Below are 17,626 nucleotides of genomic sequence, written 5' to 3'. Positions count from 1 at the left end.
TGGACTAACCCTAAATGTGATTATTAATATAAACAGTTGTCCGCCCCCGCGACACGCCCCCGATTTACTGAAAAACGTCTGGTTTTCCACCCGGACGGTGCGCCACAGCCAGCAGAGGGCGGGGGCGCGGCGGGTCGCTCCCTCCCCGCGGGGCGTCCCCGTGGATCCCCGCCCGCCGCTCCGCCTCCGCTCACCGCCGCCCGCGTCACCTGGCGGCCCTGGGCCCAAGGCGGGCGGCGGGGACCTGGGCCCGGGCCGGGCGGCCGAGATGTCCGCGCCCGGCCGGTGGGCGCCCCTGCTCCTGGGCCTGCTGCTGGCCGCTCCAGGTAAGGGCGCGGGCGGCGGGGAGGGCGGGCGGCGGGTGTCCACGGCCCGGCCGCGGCTCGAGGGAGGGCCAGTGGTTACAGCCGCCGCTGCCAAACCGGCTGGGGACCGGCCCTGCCCGCCCGCCCGCCGCGGGTTCGCGGCTTCCCGGGAATAAGCAGCCCAGGATCTTGGAAATGGCCCTGGAAGTGCCCTACCGGGGAGAAATGAGTTTCCCAATCCCAGCCCAGCTCCAGGTGAACTGGGAAGGAGACACAGTGGCCGCTGAAAAGGCATTTATTGCGTTTTTCAAGTTTCCTAACGCGCTGTTCCCCTGCGCTCAGGCCACTTTTGACCCACTTTTGAGCGGCTGCGGCACAGAGGTAGCCGTCCCTGCCCCTCCTTTGTGGGTGTCACGCCCCCCCCTCCCCCGCTAGGAGGATGGAGCTCTGGCAGAGCCTGGGCCCTGCTGTGTGTCACCACCAGCTCCCCCATTGGTAATTAAGGTGGCAGGGTACAAAATACCGAGGACTGGGACCCAGCCACCACTCCAACCAATCTAGGGAGGAGAAGGGCCAGAAATTTCTCCCCCACCCCCATGTCTTTCTAGTTTTAGACTCACAATGAAAAGAGCTGGAAAGGTCCTTGAACACAATCAATTACAAAAGCCAACCTATTTCGAGCAATGTCTTTGTGCTGGACACTACATTATCTTATTTAAAAAGCATTTCAACCCATGAGCTGGATATTCTTCTTTTTCATACGGGGAAACTGAGGCTTAGACCAGTGAAGGGAATCTCCCAGGAAGGACAGCAGAGGGGAGGCACGCTGAACTGGGACTCCCGTGGGCAACTGGCACAGGGTGGTGCGTCCACTAGGTCACCTCCCAACTCTGCAGCAGTGTTTTTCCAGCTAAGGAGGGACAGTAAGTGGGTTGTGTAATCTTAGATTATTTAATATTTGTCTCTGAGCCTAGTGCCCATTCCAGAAGGGGAATGGATGACACCTACCTTTAGGGTAGTTTGTCATCTGAGGTGTTGCATATGAAGTGCCAAACCAGGGCCTGGAGCCCTTGAAGTCTCAGTCCCATGTGGCTCCTTTAGCTATGAGTTTTCCACCGTGGATGAGCTCAGCCTTTGGACCTGACCTGTCCACAAGTGACTTTATGAGTGACTTGCAGACAGACTGGCCTCCTGCTGGGCACCTGCCAGGCAGTGCTAGAGCTTTGCATAATGGTAGCACCAGTCTAACTATAATCCAGGTCCAGCTAGAGGACACAGGACGGGGTGGAAGCAGGCATCCACATTTGGATCAAAATGTCAGGGGAAGGCAGCCCGGGCTGGGAAGCTGAGTGAGCACCGTCAGGAAAATTGGGCCTTCCCTCCATGAATACCTAGAGGAGGAAGTAAGGTCAAGAGCTTAGACCTTGGAGTTGGCTAGGCCCGGATCTGAATCCGGATTCCACAACTCATTACCTGAGAGGGCCTTGGTGGTCCCACTTGTGATGTGAGGATCATGATTAGTACCTGCTCCCAAGGGTGTGGCAAAAGAAAATTTAGTTGAAGTGTTTAGCACAGTCTGTCTCGAAATGAAAATACAGTGCGGGTCAGCCGCTATTATTATCTTCATCATCCTCATCGTCAAAACCACTGCCTCTTGGAGATGTCAAGGGAAATCAGGGGACAGTAAACCTAGGGGAGGAAACAGGATCACTGATTTGTGACTTGTACATCCTGAGCAGGGAGGGCTTACAACCAGGGGTACCCCCCCCCCCCGCAGGAAACTAGACATGTTAATCACATGATGATAACAAATTTCCTACACAGGTCAGCTTTAATTAGCATCCTGGTCACATTGCCTCTGCGTTAATTTGAATCAAGTCTTTCAAAGGTTAGACGGTGAGCATTAGGCAAGTCTAGGCACCTGGGTCCAAAGACATCTAAAAGAAGGTGGTGGTTTGGAGACAGCAGGAAGGAAGATTTGCCACAGCCTGGTGAGCTTGTGTTGGAGGGGTGTCAGGGAGACATTTGCTGAATGGCCAAGCCAGGCCACACTGGGCAGGGCCTCATATACCTCGATAAGGAACGTGGACTTTATTCCCAGGGTAAAAGAAACTCACGAAACTGGAGAGTGGTATCATCAGGCGTGTATTTCAGAAGAGAAAGGTCAGCAGTGAGGAGGAGGCTGAGGAGGAGGAGGAGGAGAGGCCAGTTAAAGGTGGCCAGAGAACTTGTCACTGAACTTGTCACTGACTGAGATAGGAACACGAAAGAGTGTGACAAAAGCCGGGTAAACGTTTGGGGGAGGATCATCCATCCAGGCAGAGGGAACAGCACATGGAAAGGCCCAGAAGGGGATCCCAGAGGAGGAGCAAGGGGGGAGGGGCAGGTCAGGTTGGGTAGTGCCCCCAAGGTAACAGTGCAAACTTGGGAGTTTATCTGGAGTGAAATGCATGGAAGTCTCGAGATGGTTTAAGCAGAAGAGGGACATGGCCAGACCTTTTCTTTTCTTTATTTCATTCTTTTTTTCTCCCCATGGTGCTGGTAATCAAACCCAGGGCTTGAACAAGCAGTGCCCCTGGCTTTGATTTTTATTTGAACCCTTGCTGCTATACAGAGGGACAAGGTGTTTTGAGAGCCCCCAGATAAGCTGGGGTTCTACCATGAGAGCACTAGCAGCCCTGTCCTCACAGGAAATGCAGGGCATCTGGTCATGGATGCTGCTCATGTGCTTTTTTTTTTTTTTTTTTTTTTGGTACCCAGATTGAACCCAGGGGCACTTAATCACTGAGCCATATCCCCAGCCCCTTTTATATTTTATGTAAAGACAGGGTTTCACTGAGTTGCTTAGGGCCTCGCTGAGGCTGGCTTTGAACTCACCATCCTCCTGCCTCCGCCTCCTGAGCTGCTGGGATTACAAGCTAGTTAGTGAATGCTTTTCATGAGAGACTTCTTGTGCCTGTCCACAGTCTGAGGCCTGCTTGTCCAGCCCATGACCAGGGGTCCCTCATATGTGTTTATACTGGAAGATGTCCTGTGGATCTTGCCTGAGCCAAGTTCATCTTGTGCCTTCCTGATGGTTCCCTGGCTCTGGAAGCCCCACTTGGTTTTTCAGATGAAGGCACAAGCCAACCCGCTGCCACAGTAGGAAATAAGATCAAAGATTCATTACTTTCATATCCTGGTGCAGTGCATCGGGAGGGCAGTCCTCCGTCCCCAGGGGACGAGAGGCAGGATGCAGAATCAGGCAGAGAGAGGCAACTGGCGGTGTGTCTAGGGGGGACCATGTTGGGTCCATGGCAAATAGTGCAGTTAAAGGAATCGCAGGCCAGTGGAAGTGGGGACCCGGTCTGCTAGGAGGAAAGGTCCTCTAAGTTCTTTCCCTGCCCCCCCCCCCAGCATAGGCCATTTGGGTGTGTGGCTCTGCTTCTAAGGCCTGGGCAGTGCCCTTTGCCGTTTCATTCCAGTTGCATGGATGGGATGACTCGGGTCATCATCATATCCATCCACTCAGCGAGTGCTCATCACACACCTGCCGAGGGCCGGACCACCCCAGGCAGGCCCCAGGGACTGTGAGAACAAGAGCCCCTGCTCCTGGAGCTCCGGGGGATGCTCTCTCCAGAGCCCAGTTCCCGTTCCATGGAGCTCCGGGACACTTGGGTGCCAGAGTAGACAGAAGCCTCCTTTCGTGGTACAGATGGGACGCTGAGGCCCGGGGGGTGTGGGCGGTGGCTTTTGGTTCCTCAAACTTGGTGAGCAGCTGACCACCTGTGGTGGCACTCTTCGGCCCTAAATGGCCCGTGTCCAGACCAGCCCAGAGCTCCAGGACTCGTGACCTCTTGTCTCCACAGGGAGCTCCCGTCTAGCCCCTCCTCGGAACGTGACGCTGCTCTCCCAGAACTTCAGCGTGTACCTGACGTGGCTCCCTGGGCTTGGCAGCCCCCAGAACGTGACCTATTTTGTGGCCTTTCAAAGGTGAAGTGAATCTCCGGGCTGCTGGGTGGGAGACCAAGGAGGTGGGTAGGGGCCAGAGGGACTTCCCTGGGGGTATCTGCTTGGGGTGTGGCTGATATTCGGTGGTTCTCTGGATCCCCTGGGAGATAGCACGTGGCACATGTTTGGGGAGGGGCTCTTGGTAAGGTCGCTGGTAGGAATGATGTTGAATAAACTGCGTGCAGGTGACAGGCCCGTGGGATGGTGGCAGGTCTTGAGAAATGTTGGAGCAAGCCTTGGGTGGAGCTGGGAGGGCATGGGACAAGGCGCTTCCGTACCCCTGGATGAGGTGCTTGGAGTTGTTCCAGCTGGTTAGTGAGGGCAAACATAAGGCCCAGGGACGAGACTCCCTCCTGTAGCCTGCAAAATGCAGCATTGTTAGGAATCAGTTTCCCCTGGTGCTGGACAGGGCCTGGAGTGCTTCTCAATTTGGAAGCCCAGGCAGTCACTACCAACCCAGAAGAGCAGATGTGCCACCTTTGAACGTAGATATAAATTATATGGAGTTTTTTGTTTGTTTGTTTGAAGGGCTGGGGGTTGAACTCTGGCCTCATGCATGCTGCTAGGCAAAGACCTGTCACTGAGCTATGACCCCAGCACTTTTCAGTTTTTATTCTGAAAAGGGGTCTCTTTAAGTTGCCCAGGCTGGCTTTGAACTTGCAGTCCTCCTGCCTCAGCCTCCTTAGTCGCTGGAATTACAGGCATGTGCCACGGTGCCCTGCTTCTATAGAGTTGTTTTTTGTTGTTGTTGTTGTTGTTTGTTTGGTTTTTTTTTTTTTTTTTGTACTGGGATTGAACCCAGAGGTGCTTAACCACTGAGCCACATCCCTAGTTCTTTTTATATGTTAATTTAGAGACAGGGTCTCGCTAAGTTGCTTAGGGCCTCAGTAAGTTGCTGAGGCTGGCTTTGAACTTGTGATCCTGCTGCCTCAGCCTCCTGAGCCACTGGAATTACAGGCGTGCGCCACCGCACCTCACCATGCCCGGCCTCTAGAGCTTTTAGTAGGACAGTGAGATGATAGAAGCGGATATGTGGGAAGATTAATCTGGAACTGGTGGTGATGGGGTGAAGCAGGAAGGAGAAGGAGCTATACATCCTCAGGCCCCAACCTGGGCTGGTGCTACAGGCGTTCGGGGGAATCTTTCTCTCCCAGGACCCTCAGGCAGCACTGTGTCCCCTCAATTTAGAGGTAATAAGATCCATCACAGAGAAGTGCTTTCCCTGGCTAGTGATGGAGCCAGAGGAGGAACCCAACCCATCTGACCACAAAATATGCGCCCTTCCTGTTCTATCATGATCCCTGCCTCTGCAGAATCCAAATATGAAGGACAGGACCCTGGCTTGGGCATGCACAGGCTGCAGGAGAGCTGGCAAAAGCAAGAACCCGCCAGGAGGCAGGAAGCTCTTCCTTCCTGTGCTGCGCGGCAGACAGCGTGTCAGCACCTCACTAATTTTTTTTTTTCATTTCTTGTTTTATTTTTTTTTTCCTGGTACCAGGGATGGAACTCAGGACCTTGTGCATACTAAGCAAGTGATCTACCTCTGAGCTGCACCCCCAGCCCTGTGTCAGTACATTAAATGTATTTAATTTCACAGTAGCACCTGAGAGGACCGGTCCCATTCCCCACTTTACAGAGGAGGAGACTGGGGTGCTGCTGCAGGTGTGTCTCGCTCAAAATCACGCAGTGGGATGCAGTGTATTCTAGTGGGTTCCATCTAGAATAACTTTATTAAGGACTTGCAAGCCTCTCCTCTGGACTTTTGCAATATTTTCCTCCTTTTTTTTTTATGCTTTTCTAAATACCTGTGAGGATTGCAAAATGCTTATACTCTAATTGTTGTTTTTCCCATTTGATAATTGGAATTATTTTATAAAAAGCTATTTCCCCTCATTTAGTATTTGAAACACAGGTTTTCAAATAGGCAAGACAGAATAATTGGTTTCCTATCTTTCCCCAAAGGTGACTATAATTAACTTCTTTTACAAGTTTTATGAACTTCTTTTATTGTTGTTGTTGTTGAGCATATCTAACAGTGTCAGTTTATTTATTGTATTTATTTATTTGGTACCAGGGATTGAACCCAGGGGGAATTGAACCACTGAGCCACATGCCCACATCCCTTTATTATTTTTTATGTTGAGACAGGGTCTTGTTAAGTTGCATAGGTCCTCACTATGCAAGCCAGCTGGGGCTGGCTTTGAACTCATGATCTCCTGCCCAAGTTGCTGGGATGACAGGTGTGCACCACCATGCCCAGCTGATAATGTCAATTCAATTGTAATTTATTCTCTACTTTGAACCTTGAATTGTCCCATCTTTGGCCAGTGCATTTCTTCGAGGTGATTTCTGAGTCTTTTTAATTGAGTCATTTTAACTTGACTCTGGTAATCTTCCATATCTTTCTCACTGTTTGTTATGACAAGGTGTCCCAGGTTCATCTTGTGAGGTTCCTGACCTAAGATCTGCAGTGAGCCACTTCTCCATTTAATAGGAAAAGATTTTAAAGATCATAGCTTGGGGCTGGGGTTGTGGTTCAGTGGTGGAGCACTTACTTAGCATGTGTGAGGCACTGGGTTCAATTCTCAATGCTGCATATAAATTAATTAATTAATTATTAATTAAAGATCCATCAACAACCAATAAAAATGTTTTTAAAAACGATCATAGTCTGGGCTGGGAATGTGGCTCAAGCGGTATCGCGCTCGCCTGGCATGCGCGGGGCGCTGGGTTCGATTCTCAGCACCACATACAAATAAAATAAAGATGTTGTGTCCATCGAAAACTAAAAAATAAATATTAGAAAATTCTCTCTCTCTCTCTTTAAAAAAATTTTTAAAAAAGATTACATAGTCTGTGTGCTGGCTATGTGATCTCTAGGTAGCTATGACTTTTAATCTTTTCAGGAACAGTGATATACATCCTAGAGACACATTTGCCTCCCCTCTCCCTCTCTTTCTGCGCTGGAGATTGAACCCAGCAGAGCTCTACCACAGAGCTACATCCCCAGCATGGCATACAGCAGGTGGCTCATAAGTGCCTAAATAAATAAACATATGGAAAACATTGACCAGTACTGGCCCTAGCTGCGGCTACAACAGCTCTGTGAGAGAATCGTGGCAGATGAGGCGACTGAGGCTTAGGGTCAGTGACCTGCAGAAGGTCCCAGAGCTAGGGCGAGGCAGGGCGAGGGTTCCAGCCACTCCCCTCTGCGCTCGCAAGCTGCCCTTTCTTCCCCTGTCTCAGCCAGGGGCTGCCTGGCTGGACGAGGGCTGGTGGGTCATCTGGCCGATGGGTGGATGAGCAAGCTCGTGTTCTCTAAATTCCCTAACCAGAGGCTGAGTCCGCTCTCACCTGCTCCTGTCTCCCCCTCAGCTCTCCCATCCCCAGGAAGTGGCAAAAAGTAAAAAAGTGTGCAGGAACCCGGGCACTGGTGTGTCCCCTCATGTGCCTGAAGAAACAGGACCTGTACAACAAGTTCAAGGCTCGTGTGCAGGCGGCTTCTGCCCGTGTCCGGTCCCCTTGGGTGGAGTCTGAGTCCCTGGATTACCTTTCTGAAGGTAGGTCTGCAGGGGAGGGATGTGGGGACTTCACTCAGTGGCACATAGAATCTATGCAGGGACGGGAGAGATTGACTCCAGGTGGCTCCTGCCATCGCAGAGGCTGACAAGTCCCACAGTGGCCCCCCGCGGTGACTCAGTCCAAGAAACCAGAAGCCTCAGAAAGACAGACCAATCTGAGGCTGAAGACTCAAAAGCCTCCCTTCCCCAGCGGGTACAAGTCCCGCTTCAGCCGCAGAAATGCACCTGCTCGCGAAGGGACAGCGAGAGCCAGAGAGGGAGTTTCCCCTCCTCTTCCCCTTTCCAGTTCCATTCTGGTCGCAGCCTGCTGGGTGGGTCCTCCAGACGCAGTTGGCTGACCTGCCTGCCAATCTTCTCTGAAACACCCACCCAGACACGCCCACAAGTGTGCTTTACCAGTTCTATAGGCATCCCCCCATCCAGTCAAGGTGACACTCTGTATGAGTGTCACATCACCTGCCTCCCGCTTCCCTGAAGCAGGGGACACCTGACTGGGGCAGCCCTCCGTGGCCCTGGCTCTGAAGCAAGCCTCGGTGAGAAAGGGCCACCAGGGGCCAGCACAGCTGGGGCCATAGCTGGCAGCCTGGCTTCATGCAGGGAGTTAGGGGACCGGCAGGGGGCGCCAGAACAGCCGCTGCACCCCCTACAGCACGCTTCACAGAGTCTCCCTTGGTACAAGTAGTACTTGCTCCCATTTTTTTGTTGGCTTCAACTTCCCTAAGAAATTATTAAAAAAAAAAAAATCGATTTTTTTCTGTACACTAGAAATTTGGGGGACAAATTAGGTGGTGGTGGTGGGGAATCCCCCTACCACGCTTAATCATCAGCAACCACAAGTGTTCACAGTGGCTGAGGAGAGCACTTTTTTTCCAATAGGTTTTTATTTCTAATCCTCATAGCAAATCTATGAGGTTCATTTGCATGTTTTTTTTTTAATATTCAAAGCAAGACTCAAAGAAGCTGTGTGCCTTGCCCGGATACAGTGCTAGTAGTTGGTGGGTAGGATGGGATCTGGATCTTGACCCTGGGTAAGGTGGAGTGACAGGAGGGAGGTGCTCAGGGAGGGTGAACACTGGGGACAGGAGCCCACGAAGCTTTGCTCTGTCCCCTGCCATCCAGGTTTTCCAAAATGAGAGCAGAATAGGGTTCCAAGTGAGGAGGATGGGGTTTTTGAATGGAGAATGGCGGGAAAGGACAGTGGGGAAGGGAGAAGAGAGGATTGGGGTGTACTAGGCTGGGTGGGTGGGTGGATAAAAGGAGGAACAGGTTTGGGTAAGAAGGAAGGATGCACAGGGTAGAGGAGGAGGGATGGGAAATGGGAAGGAAGGGAGGGAGGGAGGAAGGGAGGAAGGAGGCCGGATGAAGGCCAGATAATGATTAAGAAAGAAGCCAGCAGAGAAGGGGAGGCGGGCATGAAGGCAGGTGTCAGTCAAAGTTCCCCAGAGGACCCCACCACGAGGGCAGCTATAGACTTATGGTGAAGTGGTCCCCAGGAGATCCACGGAGTTCCTGAAAACTTTATATCCATAGCTGCCTGCTCAGACTCACAGGGACAGAGAAAGTAGGAAGTCGAGATGGACTTTGCCATTTCTCCAGGGAGATGCAAACTGATAAAAACTGTTTGGGGGCCGGATACCTGCTGCCCTTAATGAAAAGGACGAGTGACTCAGAGGGCGGCCCCAGGAGCTCAAGGGCAGGGCTAAGAGCCAAGCAGAAGGGCTCCAGGCCTGGGGACCTCATGGAGTTCTTGTGGCTAGAATTCGAAGCCACTTTGGACCCATGACACCATCCTATCTTTCCTGTCCCCCATTTGAACGGGAAAGCCTGGGACTGCATCCTGGGCCTCTCCCATCATTTTGTCCTCAAGTTTCAGCAGCCCATAGAGAGGATCTGTGTGACGCTGATGGATCATACTGAGTCTCATCTGCATCTGGTTTCGATGCTGTCGATGAAATTTGGGGATTTGAATTGATGTTGTGATGAGATGAGAGCCCTGGGGACCTGGGACGGGGTGAATGTGTTATGCATTTAAAAGGGACCTGATTTGGGGAGGCTGGAGGAAAGACCATGGTAGGCTGAATGGCCCTCCAAGGACGTTCTGGCCTCTTCCCCGGGACCTGCAGAAATGTTGGATGTGTGTACTGTGTGGCAAAAGGAATTTTGAGGTTATGGGTCTTGAATGAGTGAGATGATTCTGGATTGTCCAGATGGATCCACTATCATCCCAAAGCCCTTAAAGCAGAGAACTTTCTGCAGCTAAAGGCAGAAGTCACGGAGCAGCAGGGGAAGTCAGAGGGATGTGAAGGGTGAAGAGGGTTCAGTTGTGCCGTTCCTGGTTTGGAGACGGGGGCAAGGTGAGAGGAAAGGCAGGGGCCGTCAGGAGCTGGGAGAGGCCCTCAGCTGACAAGCAGTGAGGGAACAGGGACCTCAGCTGGACAAGCTGAGTGACCCTCAAGTGAACTTGTCCCAAAGTGTCCCTGTGTGAGACCCAGGGCAAAGGTGTGGTCATTTGTTATAACAGCCAACAGGAAACTCATACGTGTGGGCAGGATTCTGAGACCCCAGTGGCATGTAAAGGGCACCCGGGTGGAAGAGACCATGAGTAAGGGCAGGTCTCCTGAGAGCTCAGCCGGGGTATTTCACCCCTCCACGCCTCGGCGTCCCTTCTGTAGAAAGGGAACGTGAGCCTTCCCTCCAGGGTCAGTGCGAGGCTGTCAGGTGCATGGTGCACGGAGGTGCTTGGCAGGAGCTAGCGCTGTTCCCCCTTCCCAGGGGGCTCTCGGGGCTGGGTGAGGGCAGCGCGGCCCCCCCGGGGTTCTGACCGGTCCTGCTGTTTCTTCCAGTGGAACCAGCCCCGCCCATCCTGGTGTTCACCCAGACCAAGAAGATCCTGAGGGTCAACGCCACCTACCAGCTGCCCCCCTGCATGCCCCTGGTGGACCTGACGTACAAGGTGGAATTCTGGAAGGAGGGCACCACAAACAAGGTGGGCAGTCCCTCCCCCGCCCCCAGGCCAGGTTCCCGCCACCTCCCCAGCCCAGTGTGCCTCAGGCTCCCGCTGCTCCCTGATCCCGGTGCGCCTGACACCCCTGACTCCGGGAGTCGGCCCCTCACTAGTGTAAGTACCCTCAGCCTGTCCACAAGTCCTGCCTCATCTTTTTTTTGACAAACGCTTCCTTTTTCCCCAGTAAAATCTGACTAAAGTGTGATGGGCTGCGAGCTTACTTGTCAGGTCCTTGCAGAGAGTACAGATAAGCTCTAAGAAACAATCCCAAAGAGCCCAGAGGTAAATAACCCTGGATAACATACGTCCACAAGTCCCCCTGGGCGTGGTACGCCCAGCTTCAGACCTGACTTCAGTGCAGCCCGTGAATATGTTTATTTATTTATGGTAAAGGTTGGCGAACTTCCTCTGCACAGGGTCGGGGTCTGTCCAGTGGGGTCTGTCCCAGTGACTGAACCCTGCAGCCAGAGCTCGAACGCAGCCACAGACAAGGCGGAAATGAACAGGCCTCGCTGGGTTCCTGCAACTGTTTCCAAAACCAGGTGGCAGGAAAGGTGGCACCCAGCGCCTGGTCTGCTGACCCCTGCTCTGGTTCACTCTTTCTTCCACAAAACCAGAACTCACCCCCGCCCCCCGCCATCCTAGGGATGTAGCTCTGGGTCCAGTGAGATTCCCGGCTTCCAGAAGCTCCCAAGAATGTCGAAACGTCACACACCGCCCACACCTGTACAATTTTTATGAATCGATTTCAAAATTTAAAAGTACCTTGCAAATATTCTAGACCAGCGCTGTTCAAAAGAAATATAATGTGAGCCACAGATGTCATTTTATTTATTTATTTTTAAAAATATTCATTTTTTTAGGTGGACACAGTATCTTTATTTCACATTTATGTGGTGCTGAGGATCGAACCCAGTGCCTTATGCATGCTAAGCGAGCACTCCACCACTGAGCCACAACTCCAGCCCCCACATATGTCATTTTAAATATTCCACATTAATAAAATAAATAAAAGGGATTAAATAAAAGGAAACAAGTGACTATTTTTTGTTTGCTTTGGGTGGTGCTGGGACGGAAGCCAGGCCCTCTTGCGTGCCAGGCCAGTGCTCTACCACGGAGCCGCACCCCCCACCCCCAAAGACTTTGGTTTTACAGACAGATCTTATTTCATCCGATAGAATATTGTCATTTCAACATGGAATTAATATATAAAAATCATAGAGTTGTTTCACCTTTTTTATTCCCTAATTCTTTGGAAGTGGGTGTTTTGTACTTGGGCCAGTTGCCTCAACGGCTTGGTCGCCTTGTGTGGCCACCACCTACTTTACTGGACAGAGCCGCTGGAGACTTTTCTGAGCCTGTAACTGCTGACTGGCCTCACCCCCAAGAGGCTGGGAGGCTCAAGCGAAGAAAGGCCTGAGGAATCTGCTTCTCAAAATGGGGACCCACTGGCCCTGATGGGTACACCCAGGAGTGACCCCAAAGGACAGGCTGCTTTGGAACTGCAGACATCCCTAATTTGACACTCAGCCAAAAAGGAACAGTGTTGGGAAGTACACCCCCAGACCTGGCCCTCAGTGTAGGAAAAGAAAAGAAGGTTCGGGATCCGCATCCCAACCCGCTTGCCGATGCTCCCCCAGCCTGACCGTGTGGAACGGGGTCCCCTCAGAAGGTCCACTCATCTCTGTTTCTTTCTCCAAACAGACCGTATATCCAGCCACCCCACATGGCCAGACAGTCCAGGTGCCCCTACCACCAGCCACCAGCGGACGCTACTGTCTCAGCGCCAGAACCCTCTACACCTTCATTTCCCCTAAATACAGCAACTTCTCCACGCCCATCTGCTTCTTCCTGGAGGCCCCCGGTAGGTGCAAAGTGGTGCTGTCCAGGGGACTTTCCTCCGGGGCCTTGAGAGTTTCATGTTGTAGTGGTTAAAAGTCGGAATCTAGAGACAGACTGGCCCAGGTGAAAGTCCCAGCTCTGCCACACTCCCTGTGTGTCCTCGGGCCGCTTACATAACCTCTCTGAGCCTTGGTTTCCACGTCTGTAGCATGGGGTTATTCTCATGAGGACTGAGTGGGAAGATGGACGGGAAGCACATTGATAGGGGAGCGCCATTGCGCGTCTGAGGTAGATGTCATTTTTCCTGCCTAGGACCCATCTGGGCAGTCCTGGTGTTACCGTCACTTCTGCCGCTGCTGCTGGTGGTGGCCTCGGTGGGTATGATCTGGAAGAGTCTTCAGGGAAACCCCTGGTTTCGGCAGTCCAAGATGCCACAGGCCCTGGTATGGCAGATCTGGGGGTGTGTGGCGGGTGGGGAGGGAGGGGGACTGAGAGGCAGGAGGTGGGGCTGGAGTTTGAGTAGCTGGGAGAGGCTGTGATGCATTCCTTGGGCACTGAATAAAATACACATCTGTCCCTGAGGGAGAAGTGACTTTAGCTCCTTTTAGTTAAGCCACTTTACTAAAGAGTTTTTCGGGTGCAGAGAGCTGAGCCCTCAGCCCTGAGACTCTGGAACCGTGGCCAGAAGGGGTGGGGGAGACAGGAGCGCCCAAGGGGGAGACTCCGCGGGCTCTCGGTGCTTCATCCACAATTTAACCAAGGTCAAGACTTGCCCAGGCCGACATTGGGGTACTAACCACTCCCCAAGGACCTGGCGGCCAGCGGGGACAGGGAGGAGCTGCAGAGGCCAGATGGGGCGCGCTGCTCAGACCAGGGCCTGGCCGTGGGCGAGGCCCAGGAGAAACTCGGGTGGGGTTAGGGACTTTGAGGATGGATTCTCAGTGTCCCCATATCAGCAGGGTGGCAAGGGAGTCTTCAAAGTCCCAACCTTCAGACCTGTGGCAAGTCCTGCTAACCACCAATGCCTTGCCCCACGGCTGGGCCTGCCTGGACCCCAGCCCCTGGCCCCCTGCGGGTTTTCTCGGCCAGCGCACCCCACCCGTCAGGGAACAGGCACCCCCAGCAGCCCTTACGTCCCTCAGTGACGTCCGAGGGGCCCATGGAGAAACACCCAGGTGCCTCCACCCTCGGAGGGGCCGCTCTGGGGTGCACATGCCCGGGCTCCCTGGGTTCCCGGCAGGATCAAGGTCCAGATGCCGTTTCCTGCCAACAATGGAACAACTCGAGCCCTGACCCCGTCTGTTTCCAGGGGGCCTCGTGCTGTGGAAAGCCCCAATCGCCTTCTCCTCTCTCCCCCTCCCCGTATCAGGACTTTTCTGGATGCAGACGCTCTGTGCTAACCTTCCAGTCCAGTGGACCCGAGTCCCTAGATGACTTATTCCTCTGTCCCCAAAAGGAACTCATGAGAAAGGTCAGGCCGGCCCCCCAGGTCAGGGCCTCAGACGCTCTGAAGGCAGGGTCAGAAGAGAGACTGACTGAGGACGAAGATGACAGCGTCAGCTTCCAGCCCTACATGGAACACCCCACCTTCCTGGGTCCAGAGCTCCGGGTCTCGGGGCACTCTGAGGCCGATGGGTCCGGCGTGGACTCGGGAAGGCCCTGGACACTTGTGGTCCCTGGAGAAGGCTCCTCTGCTTGGGATTCTTCAGACGGGAGCTGGCCCAGCACCGTGTATTCCTCACCCTGGGACGAGGCTGGGTCCTCCAGCTATTTGGCCAAGAAGCGGCCGGGTCAAGGGCTGAGCGGGGACCAGCATCCGGAGCTTCTCTCACACCCAGAATTCCCTGAGGACTTGGGCTTCCTGGCAGAGCCCCTGCAGGGTGACCTCTTCGTGTGGACCCCCTGGGGCTCCTCCTCCCCAGGGAGGAATCTGCTCCCCGGGGAGCCCCAGGTTTCTCTTCGGACACTGACCTTCTGCTGGGACAGCAGTCCAGACGAGGAGGAGGAAGAGGAACAGCAGGAGGACGAGGAGGGTGAGAGGGAGGCGCAGGTGGAGGGCCAGCTCAGTCCAGGGGACCGGAGCACCGACAGCTCGGGGGCCGAGGGCTGCCAGGGGACCGAGGTCAGGAGTGGGGTGCTGGGGCACTACATGGCCAGGTGAGCAGGCCCTGGTTTCCCCGCCAGCCTCATGCTGCAGCCTCGGCTGCCCCGCTGCCCTGGAACCCGGACCAGAGTCCTGAGAGCCTAGCCTCCCTCCCTGGCTGAAGCAGCAGAGGGTCTCCCAGCACTTCGGGGGTCCCCTCCAGAGGCTGGCTGGCATCTGGGCTGAGTGGTAGGATGCCACCCGTCCCTGGGAGGCACCAGCGTCAGGCCCAGCTGCAGGAGGGATGGAGACAGGGTGGGCCGTGATCGGAGGTCTGTTGGGTGTCAGGTCAGAGCATTGCCCTGGGTGACAGGCAGGGTCAGGTCACTGTGGATGTCAAGGGCTGACACCATCCAGGGATCATCTGGGAGGGAAAGGGATAGTCACACTGGAGGGACATCTGGTGGGCCAGGCTCTCCTGCCTTTCCCAGCCTGGAGCTCCCTCCTCCTGCAAGTCTCAGCCTCCTGATTGGCTGATTGGGGAGTCCCCTAGGGTGGGCCCCTGATCAAGATCCAACTGGCTGAGGGAGAGGCAGGGAGAGAAAGGGAGGCTGTCCTTCAGAGCCTGGTTTTCAGAGTCGCACACTGCAGACTTTTTAATCTCAGACAGACCTGGATTCAAATCCCTGCTCTGCTGTTTGCCAGTTGGGTGGCTGCGTAAGTCCCCCTCATTATCTACCTCAGATTCTCCAGGGGCAGCCACCACCTAGGGGTGGTGAGGCTCAAGGGGATCTCTGATGTGTGTGGCACGGGGCCTGCCACATCACGGGTGCTGCCTCCATAGTGGCTGGCAGGCTCCTCCTTCTACACAGGCTCCAAGGAGACCCCAGAAACCCCCCTCAGGTGACCCCTCATCCCAGTGACCAGGAGCACCTGCCTTCAAGCCTGTGGCACTTCTGCGCCCCCCCCCCACTTCCACCCCTGCTGGTCCTGCACGTCCAGGCCAGGGGACTGAGCTCACAGAAGCCAGAGCCCCACCAAAGGCAGTCCCGGCCGCTCCTCTTCCCAGCAGTGGGAGCCCTGCTTCCTGCAGCAGGAACCCCCGGGACCCGCCTTGCAGGGGCCTCGGGCAGGGCCTGGACTCCAGGACCCATGATCCCTGTTTTGGACGGCACTTGGGATACTGTGGCCTGCTGTGGCTGTAAAGGGGTCCCAGGTTCCTGCTCTACTGGGAGCAGGTGGCTGTCCTTTCCAGGGAGGGGGGTCTTCAATTCCCCTACCCCCACCAGGATGTGGCCAGGCAGAGCTGAGTGGCCACCCCCAGGATGGACACTTTTGAGTGTTTCCAGGCTGAGGATCTGGGCAGCCCAGGCCCTGCCCCTGAACCTGCGAGGACCTCGCTGGGAAGGAGGACCCTCCCGGGCAGCGTACCCAGGGAGCGGCGTTGTGCTGGAGCAGCGGAGGGCACAGTGGTGCACAGGACTCACAGTCGGTTGCCAACTGAACACCTGTCTCATTTCAGGGAAGCTGAGGTCCCCGAGTGGCAAAGGCACCTGCCCCAGGTCACCCAGTAGCATTTCTCTGGTGACTGACACCATGTACCCCCAAGGGTGAAATCCATGGTCTCTGCCCAGCCAAGCCAACCCTTGACCCCTTGGCCATCTCAACAAGATATAGAGGTCTCTGCCAGAATTTCCAAAGGCCAGTAAGCTGGCAGGAGGCCCTCACCAGCGTCCACACGCGCACACACACACACGGGCACACACACATCTCCCTGGGAATTTGACCTTCAGTGAGACTTATCCATATGATTGTAACCATGGCTCCGGGAAGGCCATGGCTAAGGGTCAGGTCCTGGAGACCCCCAACCCAAGACTGAGCTCCTCTCTGGGCCTCCATTGAGATGCTTCATGGAGGTAATTTCAGAAAACTCAAGGTTGTCATGGCTACAGTGTTATCTCAGGCTTGAACCAAATACCCTCTTGATTTCTATTCTTCAATCTTGATGTTTTTAAAAGGGTTTTTTTTTCCCCCAATGTTGAATTTCTGGGATTTTTCATGACTCTAAATTCCAACTCCTTTCCAGTCATTAACAACAACGACAAAAACTCGGGAGGCGCAGGGGGATCGCCTCCGACATGAGGAAAGGGCACACACTACGCAGGAAAGTGTGTGTGTGTGTGTGTGTGTGTGTGTGTGTGCACGCGCGCGTGAGCGTCTAACAGTTTACAAGGTTCTCTCACCTACACAGCAGCTGCGGGCTTCAGGGGAAAGGCGTGTCACCTCAGGTTAAAGTGTTATATCGTTCTTTTGAGTGCTGAGAAGATTATCTATTATCTTGATATATTTATATTTATGTCTAATTTTATTCTTTGTATTGTATTTAAATAATACCCTAATGGTCTGTGACCCCAACTGTTTAAATAAAGAGCTGTATTTTTATAGAGAAAAATGTATAATGGAATGGAAATGGGGGCGCTCTCTCTTTCCTCACCTCCCAACACTACAGGGGTCTTGGGTTGGGTCACAGAGCTGACCTGAGACCTGGGTACAGAGCAGCACATGATTCCGTGTGACCCCAGGGAAGTGGAGGAGCGAGGTGGGGGAGGGGAGGCTGCCACTCGGGCGTGCAATCACACAGGTCCCTCGGTGGGCACCTGGGGCCCCCCATCCTTGGGGAAGTCGGTGTCAGGCCCCCTTGCCATTCCTTGCTCTGCTGGGACAGGAGCTGGGGGATTGGTCACGGGTGCTGCCTGGAGGCTTCCCTGTCCCCCACCCCAGCTGGGCAGAGCAGCGGGGTCTGGCAGTCTGGATTGTCATG

At 54.2% G+C, this 17,626-nt stretch overlaps 1 protein-coding gene across 1 annotated transcript; it reads left to right on the top strand.

Moving 5' to 3' along the window:
- The first annotated feature begins 268 nt into the window (after positions 1-268).
- Positions 269-14,883, top strand: Ifnlr1 (interferon lambda receptor 1). Its single transcript, XM_026403581.2, has 7 exons — positions 269-326; positions 4,154-4,277; positions 7,671-7,855; positions 10,720-10,862; positions 12,585-12,744; positions 13,035-13,165; positions 14,092-14,883. The coding sequence occupies exons 1-7, from the start codon at positions 269-271 to the stop codon at positions 14,881-14,883; spliced, it is 1,593 nt and encodes a 530-aa protein (XP_026259366.2).
- The last annotated feature ends 2,743 nt before the right edge of the window (positions 14,884-17,626 follow it).

The sequence above is a fragment of the Urocitellus parryii genome, chromosome 11 (assembly GCF_045843805.1).
Source record: "Urocitellus parryii isolate mUroPar1 chromosome 11, mUroPar1.hap1, whole genome shotgun sequence".
Lineage (NCBI taxonomy): Eukaryota > Metazoa > Chordata > Mammalia > Rodentia > Sciuridae > Urocitellus > Urocitellus parryii.
This window is presented reverse-complemented; position numbering and strand designations above follow the sequence as displayed.

What these genes read in the sequence shown, in the direction of transcription:
- Ifnlr1 (XM_026403581.2), top strand. Translation starts at nt 269, where the DNA reads ATGTCCGCGCCCGGCCGGTGGGCGCCCCTGCTCCTGGGCCTGCTGCTG. An exon ending in CCTGCTGCTGGCCGCTCCAG is followed by an intron (nt 327 to 4,153) that starts GTAAGGGCGCGG and finishes TTGTCTCCACAG; the next exon opens with GGAGCTCCCGTCTAGCCCCT. An exon ending in CCTGGATTACCTTTCTGAAG is followed by an intron (nt 7,856 to 10,719) that starts GTAGGTCTGCAG and finishes TGTTTCTTCCAG; the next exon opens with TGGAACCAGCCCCGCCCATC.